The 20,758-nt window shown below is 34.2% G+C and overlaps 1 protein-coding gene across 1 annotated transcript in view; it reads left to right on the plus strand.

Moving 5' to 3' along the window:
- NCAM2 (neural cell adhesion molecule 2) overlaps nt 1-20,758 on the plus strand; it is a 291,248-nt gene that overhangs the window by 240,667 nt on the left and 29,823 nt on the right. Inside the window, exons 13-15 of the mRNA XM_005524057.3 lie at nt 8,634-8,753; nt 10,839-10,960; nt 18,372-18,552. Coding sequence (XP_005524114.2) covers nt 8,634-8,753; nt 10,839-10,960; nt 18,372-18,552 — 423 coding nt within the window. The remainder of the gene's footprint in view (nt 1-8,633; nt 8,754-10,838; nt 10,961-18,371; nt 18,553-20,758) is intronic.

The following is a 20,758-nucleotide window of genomic DNA, read 5'->3' on the forward strand; positions in this document are numbered from 1 at the left end:
TAAGAATTGTACAATAATTTTATAGCAGAGGGCAAAATGGAGTTCTAAGAACCCAGAAAGTGTTCCCCTTTAATTTATAGAATCATAAAATTTGGTTGGAAGAAATATCTGGTATTTATCTGGTCCAACTTCCTGCTTGAATCAAGACTACTGCCAGTCCTAGATCACGTCAGGTGTGGTTTTCTCTAATTCAGTTTCAAATCCCAGGGATGGAGATTATTTACCCTCTGGTCTTGGTATATCCTGTTTCAGTGATTCATGTCTCTCCCAGTGTATCAATATTTCTAACATCTGGTCTGAGCATGCAAAAAAATAAAAAAGTGAAGTCACTTCTTCTAATGACTGTACCAAAGTTCACCAGTCTCCATGAGATCCAGAATTTGTATTGACTAAATTAATTCTTCTAAATGCTATGATAGGAAACTGCTAGTCATCATTGAACGTTGTTTAAATTATTGTCCAATAAGATGTAACACTACAAAACACTGACAATCCTATGCATACACACACACAAAAAAATACAAAAATATTTCTTAAAAGCTTGTTCTAAAACACTTATTAAATAAATAAAATTAAGGACTAATGATTACTGAGAGGAGACCTGACACTTTAAAGTTTAGGTAATTCAAAGAGCAGTTTTTTTAAATGTATTTGAATTGTGTGATTTTGAAGCTGAGTATGTATTTCCATTTTTACCTATTGCATTCTGTAAAGAATATTTTCATTAAGAATGCCTATGTTTAGTTTAACAAGATCTTCTTACAGAGAATATCAGTTGTTTCAAGAACTCTCTGTCCTGAACTTTATATTTGTGGTACTTACGAAGTTTTTAATTGTCCATTCTTTCTTTCTTTCTTTCTCCTCTCCTTTTCCTCTTCCATTTCCTTCTCTCTTTTCACTTTCCTATTCTTTGAACTTCCATTCCCCTTTCCGTTAATATCTACAAGTGCCTTTTATGGAAGTTGACTGCAATTTTAAGGATTTGGTATTAAGCAGCTGGCTTGGTCACCATAAAGGTAGTCAAGGAAATATACAATAGGGATGCTACTTTTGGTTCAGTTTATATAGCAATATCTCAAAATCCAGCCCAATAAAATTAAAAGTTAAATACATGGAAGAAAGGAGCTTAACATGATAATTGTTTTTTAATGTGTTATATATCAATATAAATAAAAATATTAAAGCCATTTTTCTCAAATGCATTTTTAATGTCAGCTACTGAAAAGTATTTTGTAAAGAAATTACTCATGTTAGTGAACATTAGATTATATTAGTTATACCTTATCTACTACACTGTATATCTTTATTCATGGGTTATTATTTGTATTCACTGTTAAACCGCTAATGCTTTTATTCCAAAATAATTAAGTAATTATACATTATAGTGCAAAGAATGATGTAAATTCTGGGAACAGAATCTTTTTATCCAATTATTAAAATGGTTACATTTGTTTCTGGTGTTTTAGATAAAATTAAATATTGTCTCCAATTTATGGCAATGATTTTACTGACAGTATGATTTGCTACCATTATCTTTTTTTCATAGAATGTGCAACTTAAAATATTTTCATTATTAAAGTTTATTTATTTGTGTTAGCTGAATTCTGACATTTATAGCCAGATGCTTGAATGAGTATTTATTAAATTAATTGTTATTTGGGGAATGTAGACAGATGGAACTGAGACAGCCTGGCTGTTTTCTGCATATGAATTAACATTTTGGCTATTGTGTAGCAAAATCATTTTTTTATTTTCCCCCATGGCAATTTCTAACTTCATTCTGTCAATATTTCTGTGAGCTAACTGTGAGCCTCAGGTAGAAAAAAGAGGTTTTATACTCTTCCTCCTACTGTGCAAATACATGCAGTAAACAAAACAGTTGTTGCTCATCCCAGGCAGACAGATTTTGGGCAAAGTTAGTCATATTCTGTGACATCTACAAGAATCTCAGACATTTGTACAGAACCTTATTACTTTAGTAACTTAAGTTGCTCACTGACGTCTTCCCATGACTTTTTCCCCCGCCTCTAAAAGAACATGAATCAACATCACAAAGAGAAACCTGCTTAAGCTTCATAAAAATACTATTTTATTTTATTTATTTGTTTGTTTTTCTCCTCTGAAAGAGATTCAGGTATTTCCAGGGGACTCAGTTTTTCCTTGAGAGTAGTAAAATAATGAGTATAGGTGCAGCAGAGTGCTGTTAAATCAAAACACTCCACTTATTAGCATGCACAATAGTCAGGCTGCATTCATTCTCTGTAGTAATACAGATTCAGATTAAAGGGAGAGAAGTAAGGAAAAAAAAACAAACCATCCTCAAATCTGTAATGCTTCTTTGACAGAAAATTCACTCTGCCACCACAATCTCGGATATATAGGTGTGAAGTTGTTATTTCAGCAACAATATGTCTCAGCTACTTTGTTTCAAAGTAAATTTATGTCTTTCTTCAGTTAGATCTGACATCCTCAAGGGACTGAATTTGGAATTGGAATAACATTGTTCTATGCAGCAGATACCTCTCCAATGTGAGCAATGTAACAATGTGGTATTTCTGTTAATTAACCTCATATAAGATCCATTTTGGGATTAATGTAGAGGAACTGTACTGCTAGTTCCTCTAACCTTCCTTTCTTTGGTGATGGTTTATGTAATATATCACAATTCTTAGAAGGTTTCTGAGGCAGATTACTTCAGTGAAAAGACAATTTAATATGCCAGACATTTTTCCTCTCATTCTACTGTAATAAAGTAACATAAACAACCTACCCTGGACCAGAGAAGCAGCTGGGGAATTTTGTTTTGGTTTTACTGACTTGGATTTATGGTACAATTTATTTCACAGCAAATCTTGTGTTAGATGTTGCTTTCCCATGGTTCATTTTGACAGCAGTTAAAATTCTGCAACAATAAAAGGAACTTTTCTAGATGAAATGCTTGCAAGCTGTATTTTAAATAGTATGAAGTTCTGCATTTTTTTTCTTTCTAACATATTCTTGTTTGTCTTTTTTCCTGTACTGTGTTATTTTTTTTAAAATTTATTAGATTTGCTTGCAAATTACAAGAATCTGTGTAATAAAAAGGACAGTATACTTAATGTTGCTTAAACATTAGGATTAACCTATTGTCACATAAGACGTTAATCTTATTTTTTTATTCAGTAAGGTTTAATTATTTTCTGTTGTTGTGTTTCTTTTTAATTTCTGATTGACAGAATTAAAAAAACCCAACCAAACAAGCAACAATATTTGTGGCATACCTTGTCAAAAATATTAATAATTTTGTATTAAAGCCTCAATATAATCCTAAACTAAAACTGATATACTTGGTAACATCTTGTGTCTTTATGTCCTTCGAGGGTGCCTGACTTAAAGCCTCATATATCCTTATAAATGGATGGCACTAAGTTCTGAGCATTAATAATGTTGTGCATTATATTAAATTTTTAATTTATTAATTTATTAATTTACTAACTTAGATAATTTATTTAATTTGGAAAGTTCACAAGAGACACTGCTCTGCTTTTCCCCACTGTTCTGCTTTTCCCTCTTTGGAGTATTCCTTACAAATCCACTCCTCAATCTAACCAGTCACTATGTGAATATCCCAGCAAAATCAATCTACAAAATTGAATTCTCCAGGTAAAGCTCACAGATACTATGATTATAAAGATAATGTCTACTGATATAACAGCTAAAAGAAACTGGAAAATCTCAAATGATATTCTGAATGAAAGGGATTTTACTTTCAGTATATCTGGAACTTGATATCCATCAAGAAATATGCCAATGGCATAATGTACACATATGGTATGCAGTGGACAGGTTCTTTTCACATTTATGCATTAAATGTGAAAGAAATCTAAATATCCATTGTGGCCAGGACTATTTTCCTGTGAGATTTTTTTTTTGTATATGGAAAGATAAATAAAGTGATTTTATACTTAAATAACAGATACACACATTATTAAAAAATTTGTTTATGAAGTATTTTCTTCCGATCTCAACTTCAAGCAATGAGTGAAATTTTAATTTCTCTTAGACTACTCTTCAGTCCTGCACTTTTCTTGTGTTCGGTGAGACAATTTCTTAATCTTAATTACTCCAAGTGTTTGTTTACAACTGGAGTATGTGTTCTAATCCAGAATGATTGTTTCTTTCTGTTTTTCGGAAGGCCACAGTCATAATTTTTCCTACATATATAATATATACACATCACACCATCACTGATACTAAGTGGGTCCAGTTTTTGAGGACATATAACACTAACAGATGTATCTGGGTTAATTCCGCAAATGTAATTGCAAAATTCATTGTATCTAGATACATAGTTCTGTGCAGGGGTTTCTAAAGTATACATTGATTCTTTAAATACTGCATAAATAAGTAATTTTTTCCATATCTATAGGTCCCAGGAGTGTTTAGAAAATCGGATCCTTAGGTTTCACATTTGCATTTTTTTAAATGTAGACTCATAGTCATGCTTTTATGTTGTTTAAATTTTAAAAACATTTACAGTAGCACTAATATTTCATATTCCTTAAGGTTTATTTTCAGTGAAGTTTTTCATCCTTGGAAAGTAATCATGGCTGAAAGGCAAGTCAAATACTGCTACTGCTTAGTTAAGTTTTAAATTCAATCTTAACAGAACTCAATGTTATATCTCCTAATTCTATTCTTATTCTCATGATGATACATTATTTTTTCATGACATGATTATACTTTAGATTTCAATATTTTTAAATCTCATAAGATGATAAAGCTAAAATGTGCTGGAAGACATACAATTCTACTGCTCCATTTACAAGAAAACAGTTATGTTTCAATGGCAAATTCATGCAAAATGCCCATAACAGAGTGTGAAATGTAGAAATTACTGTTTTTCCAAATTCATAAAATCCCTTTGGCTTCACATTTAATGGGAACTCTGACAGACTACTGTAGAAACTAAAGAAATAGAAATTCTAATAAATCTGGACTAAAAGGAATAACAAAGAAACAATGGACAGAAACAATTATGCTTTCATTGAATATATAACTTGTAAAGAAGCCTAAAGCAATTAAAAAAAAAATACTCCTTTATAATGAAAAAATTTGGCCCCCTAGGAACTGTGAAAGATACTACTGGCTCTTTTTTAACGTACTACCTTTCTACAGCCACTTGTAAAACGTTACAGTCCCTGCTTTCCTGGGCAAGACAAGTGCTGCTGTGCTCCTAGTCAAGTCCACCTAATTTCCCTCCATTCCCCAGTACGAATCTGACATATGGAGAGCTCTTCACAGAGCTGGCAAACAGCAAGCAAGCAATTACTGGAGAGACAATAAAAGGAATCTTTCTTTCCAAGTGCATACTCAATATTGCTCTTTAGTAAACACACTATTATGATACTGTTGATAACATATTCCCAAAAAGGTTTCCGGAGTCCAAAATTATTTTTCTTCTAGATAATTTTACTTCTAGATTTACTATTGGATTCTTAGTGCTTTTTGGCAAGCTTTAGCACTGTTTCCTGCTTCAAATGGCATCTTTAGATAGAATCATAAGGCTAGGCTTTGTGAATGACCACTGTCAGGAGTTCAGACTTGATTTCTGAAATCATGTCCTAAGTTCCCATCCCTTTGCTTCCCAAGTTGTTTTTTTTGGGGTTTTTTTGGTTTGTTTTTTTTTTTTGTTATAATTTAATTATTGTTATTACATTTAATTTATGTATTTCCATATACCTCCTCTGAAATATGTGCAAACCTGCCTATTTCTCTCTCAGGTCCTCAGTAGATAACTCAGATCTAACTTCTTTGACCATCATAGGCACCTTTCATTTTAGGTCTTGAACTCATTGTTGAACTGGCAGACCAGAGCACCAGAAAGTCACCATCAAAGTGCATGTAGATGCATTTTGGAGTGTAGATCAACAACAGATGATACTGCTGTCCAAGAAGGAAAAATGGCAGGTTATGAACTGTATGAAGGTGGATGGAACACACATGATGTGCTAGCTGCCAGCAAGGAGGATGGAAAAATTCCATAATTTTTTTGCCAGATTCATGTCTCCTGTGTGTGATGGGTTGACCCTGGCTGGATACCACTTGACCATCACAGCCACTCTATCCCTCACCTGTGAAATTGGACAGGGGAGAGAACAGGTAAAAAAAGGCTCATGATTGAGATAAGGACAGGGAGAGGTTCCTGCATCAATTATCATCATGGGCAAAATAGACTCAGCCTGGGGAAATTATTGAATATATTATCAGCCAAAATCAGAGCAGGATAATGAGAAGTAAAACAAGTCTTAAAAACACCTTCCCACCACTTGTCCTTCCCTCCCAGCTTTACCCCCCTCCCTCACAGGGAGACAGGGAATGGTGATAATTGTCACAGAATTACAGAATCACTAGGTTGGAAGGGACCTTCAAGATCATTGAGTCCAACCCATGCCCTAACACCACTTCAACTAAACCATGGCACCAAGTGCCATACCCAATCTTTTTTTAAACACATCCAGGGATGGTGACTCTATCACCACCCCAGGCAGATAATTTCAGTACTTTATCAGTCTTCCAGTTAAAACCTTTTCCTAACATCCAGCCTAAATTTCCCTTGGCACAGCTTGAGTTTGTGTCCTCTCATTCTGTCAGTTGCTGCCTGGAGAAAGAGACCAACCCCACCTGACTACAAACACCTTTCAGGAGTTGTAGAGAGTGATAAGGTCACCTCTGAGTCTCCTTTTCTCCAGGCTAAATAACCCCAGCTCCCTCAGCCGTTCCTCACAGGGTTTGTGTTCCCAGCCCCTCACCAGCCTCATTGTCTCCTCTGGACATGTTCAAGAGTCCCAACGTCCTTCCCAAACTGAGGGCCCAGAACTGGACACAGCAGTAAAGGTGTGGCCTCACACAGTGCTGAGTACAGGGGAAGAATGACCTCCCTGCTCCTGCTGGCCACATCCTGATCCAGACCAGGGGCCATTGGCCTTCTTGGCCACCAGGGCACAGGGCTGGTTCATGTCCAGCTGCTGTCATCAGCACCCCCAGGTGTCTTTCTGTCTGGGCACTGTCCAGACATGCCGTCCCCAGCCTATAATGTTGCAGGGGTTTATTGCAGCCAAAATGCAGGACCCAGCACTTGAACTTATTAAACTTCATCTTACTGGACTCTGCCCATCCATCCAACCATTCCAGGTCTCTCTGCAGAGCCCTCCTACCTTCCAACAGATGGACACACGCTCCCAGCTTAGTGTCATCTGCGAATTTACTAATGAAAGATCAATACCCTCATCCATGTTGTCAATAAAAAATATTTAACAGACCTGGCCCCAGCACGGACCCCTGAGGGACACCACTGGTGACTGTCACCAGCTGGATGCAGCACTGTTCACCACCACTCTCTGGGCCATCCAGCCAGTTCCTAACCCAGCACAGAGTGCTCCTGCCCAAGCTGAGGGCTGACAGCTTTTCCAGGGGTGTGCTGTGGGATACAGTGTCAAAGGCCTTGATGACGTCCAAATAGACACATCCACAGCCCTTCCTTCATCCACCAGGTGGGTCACCTGGTCAAAAAATGAGCTCATCACATGTTGTTCCTTGGGGAGTGGAGTCCTTCCCCTGCTCCAGTGCAGAGTCTGTCCCATGGGAGATACTTCTGCATGACCTACACCAAAGTGAGTCCATCCCATGGGCAACAGTTCTCCATGAAGTTCTCCAGCATGGGTCACTCTTCCTTAGTTCTTCAAGAATAGGCTACTTCAGCATGGTTCCCCCACAGGGTCACAAGTCCTACCAGGAAACCTACTCTGGCATGGGCTCCTTGAATGGGTCTGCAGGTCCCTGCCAGGAGCCTGTTCCATCACAGGCTTCCCATGGGGTCAAAACCCTCTCTCGGCGTCCATCTGCTATGCTGTGTGCCTCTTCCATGGGCTGCAGGTGGACCTCTGAATCCCCGTGGTCTCCCATGTCTGCCAGGCATGCACTGCTGCATCTCCATGGGCTGCACCATGGGCTGCAGGAGAATCTTAGGTCTGGCTTCTGGAGCACCTCCTGCCCCTCCTTCTCCACTAATCTTGATGTCTGCAGGGCTGTTCCTCTCACATCCTCATCCCACTCTCCTCTGGCCACAAATACATCTGCACAATAACTTATTTCCTTCTTAAATATGTTATCACAGAAGGCTACTGTCCCTGATGGGCTCAGACTTAGCCAGCAGTGGGTCCATCCTGGAGCCATCTGGGATTGGCTCTGTCAGACACGGGAGAAGCTTCTGGCATCTTCTTACAGAAGCCACCCTGCAGCAGCCTCGCTACCAAAACCTGGGTCTGCAAACCCAATACACTGTGCTCACAATCTGAACATAAAATATTGATCTCCATCACGGTCCTCAATTGTTGCCTGTGGCTTCTGTAATACTGACTTCACTGTTCCTTCAGAAGCATAACTTTCTCAGTCACAACAATGATTTTATGCAGATGAAAAAAGGACTATTAGCACTCAACAAAAAAGCTGAGTTTGAAATTAATGTACTGTCAGAATATGAGACTCGTTAATTTACAAGTGAAGAAAGCAAAATATAAAATTGTCTTACTTTTCTTTTTATAAATTTATTACTTCATCAAATTTTATACCTTTTTTTTTTTTCTTTCCTTTAGCTATGGTTGTTCTGAGCAATTTGGAACCAAATACAACATATGAAATCAAAGTCGCTGCTGTAAATGGAAAAGGACAAGGAGAGTACAGCAAAACTGAGATCTTTCAGACCTTACCTGTCCGTGAGTAATACTTGTGCTGTTAAATGAAAATTATTATTATTATAATAATATCTCTAGATTTGAATTCTAATTCACTGTAGATAATGTTTCAGGCTTATAATCCACTCCCCAGTGCATTACATCAATCTTTATATTGTTTCTCAGAAATCATGTTTTGTTATTCCATCCCTTTCAAGAAGTATGAGGGAACTTAAATTGGAGAATTTATCCCATTATCTTAAACTTTTGAGATTCAGAAGAGTCTTTATTTGATATAATGGAGCAAAAACCATTATATCAAATAATGATATATATGAGAGATACTGGAATAAGGAATTTTTCTCATTAACACTCAGGTTATTAGCCAAGTCTAAGAGAAGTGAATCAGCCATTTCTGGAGACATTTCTTCACCAAACTATGGTGCTATTTTTCTGCAATTATCAAGCCTCAAACAGAAATCTTAAGCTATAGAAGAAATTATGAGAATTAATTGTTTTAACTATGACTGTATGCAAATGAGAAATTCTATGAAACCAATTCTGTATTTGCAGTAACAAGATGCCAAAGATCCAGATTAAAATATTAAGGGCAAATGAAAAATATTTTTCCCAAATTACCTTTAAATAGAAACAACCGTAAATAAATTAAAAGCATAGAGAGAAGAAAAGCAAAGGAACTACCAGATGGCAGTGTGTAGCAATCAAACAGACATGTTGAAATACATCAGCAGCTACTGCCAGACCAGTCTGTCATAAATCTGTTGCAACTGAACTGTTTCCTTAATGGGGCATTACTCAGTGTACCTAATACTGGCCCTAAGGGAATGAACAATAAAAGTAATGTAACTACAAAAAACAGAAAATATTTCTGTGAGATTAGATTAGATTAGATTACATTTATTACTGTATTATATTTATTATATTATATTATATTATATTATATTATATTACATAATATTTTATTACATTATACATTTCTTCTGTCCCAAAACAGTAACTTGGCAGCGTCCAAATATCTTTTTCATTGAAGCATACATATATTCTAAATATATTCCAGGACAGAAAAAATATTTTCCTATTACTTCTATCAATATACTTGATGGAAAAATGACAGCAACTGTAAGACATTATACATATATATATATATATATCTATATATATATATCTGTTATCTGACAGAAGGCTAGATAAGTTTCACATTATGATCTAAGTTTATCCTCACTTTAATATGTGCTAAACACAAATAATACAATCATTTCCAGAGGAACAGTATCTCTCTGGATAAATGCACATTTACAGATATTTTGAAAATAAGACGCTTCAGTATGTGTTCATTTAGGATCTCCTTTAAACAAATGTAATAGGCATTGCATATAGAAAAGATAATCTGTGAATTTTTGGCCAGGAAAGGATCTTAAAGTGGCTGTTAATCTTTTGATTGCATGTTTAAGACTACCTTTACCTTCTCATTATGACTAAGACATTTGGTTTTAGCTTTGAAAATATTATTCTTTATATTTACTCTTGAAATTGACTTCTCTAAGAAGAAGTTATTTTTGGATAACTTTTTATCTAATTTCACTTGGTACATTTTTTGGAGAGTAAATTTATTTTAAATTTAAAAAGTATTTCAAATTAGAAATCTCACATAAGATTAAAGGTTATGCTCAAGTTATGGATGCTTACCTATAAGAGAGTGTCTCTTAAACTTCAATATGAGTAGCAGTTACCAACCTTGCTGAATTGATGACTAAATGATTTTGGAAAGAAATTCCATTTAAAAGCGTTGGAAGTCAGAAGGTCTCAAAGAAATTAATATTTCTTTCATACTTCACAAAATTTTGTTTCTTGGTATGAGGAATCTACATTAGAACATATTTCAAGCATAATATTTAACATTCTTATACAGGCTGTTTTGTAGTGCCTGGAATGATCATATTGATTTTAAGATTTTGATAAATATTATTATGGACAAGTTCCTAGATGTAATTTATAAGTTATCTCACTGCTGAATTATTTTTATTATTATTGTGTATTTTTTGTTTTCTTATTATTTAAATATTTATTTAAATTTTATATAAATATTTATAAAATATTTCTATTTAGGGGAGCCAAGCCCCCCTTCAATTCATGGACAACCAGAGAGTGGCAAGAGTTTTAAACTCAGCATAACTAAACAAGATGATGGAGGTGCCCCCATACTGGAATATATTGTCAAATACAGAAGTGTAAGTATTTCACTTAATCAAAATAAGTGAATTATGCTGGTTAATATCTTTATTTCAGAGAAAATATCTTTAATATCTTTTAATTCAGAGAAAATTGTTGATATTATTTGAAATTTACCAAAGTGGTTTGCAGTCCAGAATTTTTTTTTTTTTTTTTAAAAATTCAATATGTTTTCTCTTGTAACTAGATTGCAGATGTCAGATTATAAAATAAAACTTGAAAAAAAACCCCAAAACACTCATCTATTCTTCAAGGTATACTGAAAATTCATCTTATCAAGAGTACTATATTATTTTTCAGTTTCATAGTAAAAATGGGACATTAATGTTCAGCTTTTAAAAACACAGTAAATTAGCAAACATTAAAATTACACACTTAAAGGTTGTTTGAACAGCAAATTTTAAATCTATTATAAATGCGTCTATATTGATACAATACTATATTACAGTGCTCCATATTAATTGTAAATTACTTTAATTACCTGGTCATGTTTCCTATCTTCTGCCTGAATTCCAAGTCTCATTTCACAAAAGCCAAATAATTGGGTCATTGTTGGGAATTTCATGAATTTCAGAGCACATATCTGTTCTTAGATAGTCATCGAGCAGAGGTTTTGGCATTCTGTCAACTAGACAGCTTTGTTTTTGTGTTCTCTCATCAAATCTGGAAAGTTTAGAAAGCAGACTTTCCTCCAGCATATAATCTATTTTTAAAAAAAAAAAAAAAATTGTGTGGGTTTTTTTTTATTATTATTATTAATAATGTAGCTAAAAGACATTTTCTATGTATTTATGTATATATATTTATGTATATATATTTATGTATATATTATATTGTACTATGTTTATAAATTATTGGATTCAAGGGGTAACTGCAGAGCTGGCAAAAGTGATGTATTTAATCCCAAAGTGTGCATTTTAAAAAAAATTCCTTCATTTTATCTGATTAGGCCCATTTTACCAAGGTGTTACAGCAGAATTTCTCGTCCATTAAGAGTCTAGAAAATTGTGACTGCAACATTGTATATCTAAGCATGCTAATTGGAAGGTAGTATGGACTGTATTTATTCACAGAAAGAAGAAATTTTTGAGAAATAAACTGTAGAATCTGTTGTAATCTTACCAAAATAGGACAGTTCCTTAACTTGTTCCTTAACTTGGTTTTTGTCACATTTCCTGATGTTTGCTATAATGTAACTTCTTGATTACAGTCCATGGATTATCCGAGTGCTAAACCTGGTATGTAAGATTATTCTCCTATGCTAAATATAACCAAAGAAGATTAATAGCTCCAAATTAATTGAGAAATATTTGGTTGCACTCTTAAGGTTAGTCTGAGGGAATGACCAGAAGTTACTCTGCTATCACTGATCCCTAAATCTTAGTTGACCTTCTTAAATGCCTATCCATCCAGTGGATACAGTTGACATAAAAGAAGAGTCATTGGAAAGATGACAAGGGTAGTAAAATATGGAATACAAGATAAAAATAGTGTTTTCTGGGAATGAACTTCCTAGTTAGATTACAATGTCTGTAAGTATTTACCACTGAGTACAAAATAAACTCTTTGGATAAAATGCATTTGAGCAACATATGGAATTTAATCTGTTTTTATGATTAAAATAAACTAAATTCCTTTGGTTCTACCCCAAAAATTTTTTGAAATCTGATTTTGATCTCATGTATTGACTAAGGTACAATATTATAGTATAAAGGATTACTATTCTTGTGTGTTGTTGGAAGGTAAATGTGCAGTTTAAGTAGTAACTGAAAACTTAAAAGGTTACTGAAGAAGATAGCTTTTCCTTAGACCTCGAATCCTTAACTCCTTGAGCTTCCAATTGAAAAAGTAATTTGACTAAATTAAAGGCTTTTCTACAACAAAAGAAGCAGAATAATTTTTGGTGTTTTAATCAGAAAGAATGAATGCTATTTAAAGTACATAATTATGTGTTATCTGTTGACTGCTTCTCTTCCCCATTGGTCATGTTTAATTAGCTTTCCTGGAACTCTTGCCAGCCTCATTATTAGCACCTGGACCAATGTATTTGGTTTCAGACTTGCATGTTTGAAGAGCATGTTTGATAGCAATCTATACATCAATGGCTTTTTCTTCAAAAAGCTAATTTGCCCATGTTTAAGTTTTATACAGATTTTCTTTATTTTTTTTTTAACTGGGGGAAGGACAGCCTTTAAGATCTTAAAGCAATATTACATCCTGGTGAAGGGCAATCAGTAAATTTTTTTCTGGCAATCATATATTTAATTCTGTTGAATATTCCTTTCCTAGCATCAGTTTCTTCGTATTATGGGCAGGACTGACAACAATCAGATAATAAGCATCTTTACATTTTCTTCTGTATTCCAGAGTATTAGCACCGTGCAACTTTTATGATTTAGCAACCTCAATTTTTTTTCATGCTGTTGAACTAAGAAAGTTGGGACAGCTTAACAAAGCTTCACTGATGGACTCCGATGCTGATGGCACACATGGGCTTCAAAGTTACCTTAGGAAAGAATAGGAAGGGGGACAGTAAAGCAAGGGAAAATTGTTTCCCAGCAATCATCTGGAAAGAGGAATGGTGGGAATTCTCTAGGGAAGCATCCTGTCCAATGATGACCAGCCAACCACACTTCTCACAGGAACTCTTTAATATTTTTTCATGGGGGCCAACTCCAGTCTCCCTTTGGTTCTTCTGCTCATGGTTCTTCCAAATTTGGTTGGGAGACACGTGGTGACATGCTGGTGTTTCACAATAGGTGTGAAGCTTTATCCATGCAAATTATGGAAATGTGTACTGAATTTGTAAATGGCATATCTGATGGGGCATTTACCAAGTACCAGAGTAATAAATTAAAACTGAGAGGGGAGAGTTGAGGAGACAAGGAGGGCCAGGAGGAAGGAGCAGTTGGGATACAAGAGAGTGGCTGTCACAGCAGCTCAGGGCAGGCAGGTGACCAGGAACAGACAGACAAAAGAAAGGCAGGCCACAAAGCAGCCTTTGGAAATTGCTGACACTGCTTTAACTTACTTCATAATTATTAAAAAGTTCTGAATAGGTGTCTTAGCATTTCTATACTGCCAGGTCACAGAATGCCAACAGTAAGCTAGAAAAACAAAAGAGAATGGTGAGGGGAGGAGGGTTGTTTTTGTTTTTCCCTGGCAGGACAAATTTTAGTAAATATTTGGAATTAGAGCAGAATAATAAATATAATTCTCTTTTATGATTATGAACCTTTTGATAGAAGCAAGGAAATTTACTAAAGGGGGTTTTACAGACATAAAAGTTGTTCAGCTGTTTTTGACCTGTGACAGGGTTAATATTAATGCTCTGAATTTTGGCAGAAAAGAGTTTGATAGTTCATGTGCTTTGCTCTGAAGTACATTCACTCTTTTTTGACTGTGTTATAGGACATGTTAATTTTGCTCCTTTACAGCGGGTTCTATAACAAATTTTATAGATATAGAATATTTTAAAAGAGATAATTCCTTATTTACTCCCACTTTGAGACACCTACCAAGAAACAGGTAAATGCTTTTTTTTTTTTATTCTTTAGGTTCCAGTCTACATGCCAGATCCCCTGCCTTTCTGTGCATCTTAACACCATGTACATTACCAGCTGTTTTGTGCTTTGTTCAGTATTTGCCCCTGAACTTTATTACCCATATTAACCAGACCTAGAAATCCCCAGCCCAGTGTAATTAATTCTTGTGAAGTCACTGCTTTAAATCATCAGATTTTCTTCTGTGAGGATTTAATGATATTTTTTCCTGCCAGCTTTAAAGATAGTGTGGTGTCTCCTGTCCATTCTTTCATCGCAGGGACCACCGTAATAACTCTGTTTGAGCTGTGCTTTCAGCTCAACAATTTAGAGAGGATGGAGAATAAGGGAAGAGTTGAAGGGTGTTAATCACTTTTCCTCACCTTTTATAAGATCCCAGAGAATGTGATTTTGGATACAATGTAGAATGACCATTAAAGAGAGAGATGTTATTTTCCAGACCAGTAAATTGCTGCCTAAACAGTGGATTTGCTTTACTTCTACTGTTGTCTGGAAGTCCCTCAGTTTTGAAAAGCAGTCAGCTCATGACAGAATGGAGTTCTACACTGCTTTGTTTAGTTTTAGGTTGTTTTTGTGGGTTTGTTTGTTTTGGGGGGTTGGTTTTGTTTTTCTTTTTGTCAGGGTATTAATATGGTTAGGTTATAGCTGTCTTAAAAACCTAGCTCAGACTCTTTTTAAATAAATTTAGCTGATGCTTACATTATGAAAAAAATATGAAGCCAAAACTTTATAAAGCCAATATATACACATTTAAGAAATGATGATATGAGGATTTTGTTGATGATTTTGTTTTGTGTTAATATAAGGCTGAAAAGTAATGGAAGCGGAGTGGGCAGTAAAATCCCCAGAACTGCCAGTCACTGGCTAGGTTATCAGTGACCTTTTGTAAAGGAGTATTACTGCATAATATGAAACAAAATAAAGTGAAAATAAAGGAACATTTTTGATCTCAATCTCTGAGGTTGCAGATTCCATCACAGTTTCTGTAAATGTGAATTTATTGCTTGACATTAATGATTATTTATGACATTTATATTAATTCACTCCCAAACTAGACTACTGTTTATAATTTAGAAGTTTAATTCCTTTTGTTGTAGAACACTGTGCATATGTAGAGCTTTCTATAAATTTTAAGTATTAATAACAGAACAACCTAATAAGGTACAAAGTGATCTCTTATGGTTCTCTCTTCTGCTCCTTAAACTACAGTTTAAAGGGTCCTATATTAAACAGGGAGATTTGTGGGCAGATTTACCTTGCAGGCCCATGATTTGTGTTCTAATCCCTCTTTTTGCATTTCTAAACTAATAGTAAATCAAATGTGACATTATTGAGCTCTGCTTAGGGTAAAGTACTTGAAAATGCAACATAGCTGAAATAACAGCTATAATGAAAGGCATAGAAGTTCCTTTTTGTTGTTTTTAATTTGTTTTGTTTTGTTTTTTGTTTTATTTTACTTCTTTAAGAAGACACATGCAGACCCTGGAAGATTTCATCTGTTTGTCTTTAGAACACACCTTGCTTTCCAGATACATTATTCCTCTTTCTCCTAACTTGTGTTTGTCACTCTTCAAAAAAGTTTTCTGTCTTTGAACTCAGGGCTTGGACTTTGTTACCTTTATCTCAATTCACCCATTTGGTTTCAGTTTCAACTAAATTATGGTATCTCTGACATAGCATATGCAGGTGTCCTGTTATATTTCAGCTCATTCATTATTTTTCACCCAACCAAACTGTGGAACACTGGCCTTTTCACTTGTTCTTCTGTCTGCAGAAGTGCAGCCTCATTCTATTCATCACATAGATTTTTGCAGTTTGTTTTCAAAATATACTCATATCTCTGTTTGCAATACTGCCTTTTTCTGCAGGAACTGTATTAGCCTGAGTATTTAGTTTTCAATTCAGCATACTGTTTTGGCTTTCTGTGTTTCTGAAACCCTTTGGAATTCCCTAGTATATTCACATGGTATCTGTGCACAATTATGAGATTATGTAGGGAATGAAACTTCTGATTCACATTGATATTCTTTGGAATTTAGCTGTATTTTTTCTAACTCCTCCCATACCTCACCAATTTAAACGGCCATTAAAATACTGTTCTACATAATGCTGCTATTCCTAATATCACCAAGGAGTATTTTCATATGCATATTGCAATCAGTATTAGCTCCTTCTATTTCAGCAGTGTTGTGCAAAAATATATCTTGTAAAAGTAATTTAGTATAGTGACAATGTGAGTGGATTCACTCAGGGTCAAGTGATTGCAATAGAAAGTATCCATCAGGATGTGGAAAGATACCCTTTACAGAAAATATCATTCTCACTGTATGATGAACAAACTTTTTTTACTCCAGTGTATGTGGTTTTTTCATGATTTGTAATGGACCTACCATTCTGATGTTTTCCATTAGTCTATCACCACACCAAACTTTCACTTGGATGAAAATATTCCAGAAACAGGTTTTGTTGGATTTTAATCATTCTAAGAACAATCATATGACAATTCCAATGCTAATGCAGAAAAACAAGAAAGTTTATGAAAAGGTAAAGTCAGTATGGAAAAATCTTCAGACTCAGAGCTGAAACAAATAAATTATTGCAGCAGTGCACACAAGAGAATTTAGTGTGTCCTTTATTTTCTGAAGATGGGACAAAAAAAAATAAGTCATAAGGAACATGACTGGTCCCTGAACTCTCTAAATTAGATGCTGTTTTCTCTGAAACCTGTATCAGTAAAGAGAAAAATGGTTCAGCAAGGAGCCTAAATATAAGCTGCTGTGTAGTGTGCAGCTAAAAAGTTATACTTACAGGTATTGTAAGTTTGTTTGGGTTTAATTTTTCCAGTATGATTTATATCCACTGATTGGGTCTGTATTGCTGTATGGGTCAGATGGCCAGGATTTGTCTCTCAAGAGATATTTTAGCCATGTTATTGTATCTCAGTGTCTCATAAGAGTAGGACTGCATGTATTCTTACTGACTGTTATTGGTTGCCCTTTGAAGATGACTTTTTCTTTGACAATATATATTGTTTTATTCTGCTACTTATTAGTTATCGTGTCATTTCTACTTGTATAAAAAAATAAGTAATTGCATTATGTACTCAAAGTAGCAATTGCAAAGGTAAGAACTCCAGGTTTATGAATGCCAAAATTAAGTTTTCAACCTAAGTCTTCATTTGTTCCCTTTGTACAGATGTCTTAATTAACTTAATTAACTATGGGAAACTATGAGAATCCTTTTTGTCTAGAACACAGTTTTAAAGATTTGCATGTATCCACTCAGGTGTAGACATAGTACTTGATACTTTCTCAGTGTTTTTTAAATTCTTGCATACAACCTGGTTTGTGAAATGTTCCTATATTGTTACAATTAGTGTATATTTTCATTAAATAACTAATGTATGATATAAGCACAACTAGACTCATGAACAATTTAAGACTGGGTTTAATGGCAAGTTTCTTTGAATGAATATTGAGCAAAATGTAATTGAAATGTCTGTATAAAATAAACTTCTCACATAATTTATTTTTAGCATTTTATTATTGAAGTGATTAGCCTGCTGCTCTATAAAATAAAAAACAGTATTTGAGGAAAGAATAAATTGAAGCCATAAAGTTTAAAAGGATTGACCACAAAATTCCTTAAATCCACATTGTGGAAACATGATAAGGAGTAGTCAAAATTACAAAAGGTTTAAGTACTCAGAACTTCAAAATTAGATTATTTCAATGTTCATAACCTCTGTAAAGGCAGCTCCATATTTTTGTGCATCCTGTAGATACAGACTTTAGACAAATACTACAAGAGTTTGGGAGAATTAAAACAAATGTTTTCATCTTCACAGAAAGATAAGGAAGACCAGTGGCTAGAGAAAAAAGTTCAGGGTAGTAGAGACCACATCATCTTAGAGCATCTTCAGTGGACGATGGGTTACGAAGTACAAATTACAGCTGCCAACAGACTGGGTTATTCTGAACCAACATTGTATGAATTCAGCATGCCACCAAAGCCCAACATTATTGCTGGTAAGTTAATTTAATTATGCTTTCTCTCTATGAATTATTTCCAACTCATAGTACACTGTGCGTACTTGAGCATAATGTAACTGAAGTTTTGGACTGGAAAAATGTGAGACCCCAGACTTCATTTTCAGCAAAAAATTGATTCAGAACCCTTAAATGGGACCCTGTCTCCCACTTTTCTCTTAGTAATAAAGTAATTTTTAAGTATAGAAGAAACATTGGTTCTTCAACCTTGTTGATGGCACTTAGCAAGAAATACAGTATTTAAAATACACCTGCTTTTTAAGTTGCCTTCTATTGCCTATCGTCTTGTTAAACCAGTTATTTGCTAGAATTCTTGATTTCAGTTCCATCTCTACATGTGCTTTTATCTACATGTGTAATAAAGGCATTTATTTTAGTGTCTGATGATGTTAAGTCTTCAAATAGTCTTGTTTAGATACTGTCTAAATGATTCACCCTAACATAGTGACCAAATAGCCTTCTATGAGGCTGATTTACAAAATTTGAAATCTGTAGAAACTTTCTTTATATTTTTAAGTGTGTAAACAGGAAGGTTTGAAAGTCCATTTAAGAAAAAGTCCATTTAAGCATTCTACTTAAAAGTGAGTGTATGAGTTTTAATATAAGGCTTCCCAACATAAGGCTTTATTTTGATGCAATAATGAAAAATTATTTAGTTAACAATAAATCTAAAATAAGGTATTTTCTGAAGTACTATGTGTAATTTTAATTTTTATAAAGAAAATGCTACGAGGAGGTGATTTCAAACTTTTAATTAAAATTATGAACTACATATTTAATTTTTTTTTTTCCAAATTAGATCAGTATCTTCATTGCAACTTGAAAAATCTGCCATTTTCCAAATTGTTAGTGTATTAAAATCAACAAAAAACTTGCAAAATAAATACAATGTAAAATGTAAACCATATCAATACCTATACTTCAATCTGAACACCTGACTAGCATTTATACGATGCAAATGAGCTGAAATGAGTCATGGCCTAGTGTGCCATCAGATGATTTTGAAATAACTGGCTATTTTTTTTCTTGTCTATTTTGAGTTTCCTTCAAATATCTTTTCAGGAAAGTTAGCTCAAGATCGCTGCAAAATTTTTGAATATTCCATAGCAGTTTTTTTTTTTTTTTTAATATTGGAAGCAACCTTACCTTTTATTTATTGAAAAGAAAACACATTTTTAATTCATTCATAGACTCAGATTAATTTCTAGCACAAATATTTGTTTATGCACTTGAATTGAAGTAAAGTTGATTTGCATCTTGATTGAAATTCAAGGTCTCAATAGAATCTGTCTACTTTTTTTTAAACAGGCAGGCCTTGTGATTGCCATCATTCAGAAATAAAATTTCCCACAATTGAAAAAGAAAAGGGGAAAAGAAATGTAGGCAAACTCATTAACCCAAGGAAATAAAAATATCTGTCAAGCAGAAAAATAAGTAAAAACTTACTTAGGGAAGGGATAAGCCATTTTTCAATTTTGCATACTTGAAACAAAAAGATTACTTCTTTTGCAATGTATTCTAACTTTAGCCTTTTATTATTATGTAAACTCTTCCACACTATTGCCACAGCTGCTGTAGCAGAGAAACTTAACTCTCCCCTGTAAAGTATAACATAGGTGGTCTCTAGACATCCAAGTAAAAAGTATCTTAGTTAATTTAATTTCAGATGAAAGATGGAACATTTCTCTCTAAAAACAGTTTTATAGATGCTTAGGGGGTTTATCCTTTCAGTACTCTCCCATAGCCTCTAAGTAGTTGTAAGAAGTCTGTTACACTATTTAACTTCAAGTCTTCTTTATATGAATCATTACTGCAATTATAATTGTGGAACTAATCAGTTTCCTTGACAATTGTTTTTTCAAAGCCTGAAAAAAGAGTGTGAAATTCCCATCATAAGAACATTCTGTAGCCGACTTTTAAAAGTATATCAAAAGATATTTAGAATCAGTAGAACATTAATGTTCATATTTATGAACATTATTCTTGTTTTGAAATGGCATAATATTATAGTCACAATATATTACATACATATAGACATAATGCTGCAAAAATATGAATGCAGTCTATTAAAACATAATTGATTTTGTGTATAAAATGCTTAAGGTTGAGCAGAAATATTCTTTCTGATGTCAGTTAACTCTGATGATGCACTATTTGTGTGAGGCTTTGTATTGACAGCTAGGTG

The sequence above is a fragment of the Pseudopodoces humilis genome, chromosome 2 (assembly GCF_049639895.1).
Source record: "Pseudopodoces humilis isolate 2021_Gansu_Grassland_sample_001 chromosome 2, ASM4963989v1, whole genome shotgun sequence".
In the NCBI taxonomy this organism is placed as follows: Eukaryota; Metazoa; Chordata; class Aves; order Passeriformes; family Paridae; genus Pseudopodoces; species Pseudopodoces humilis.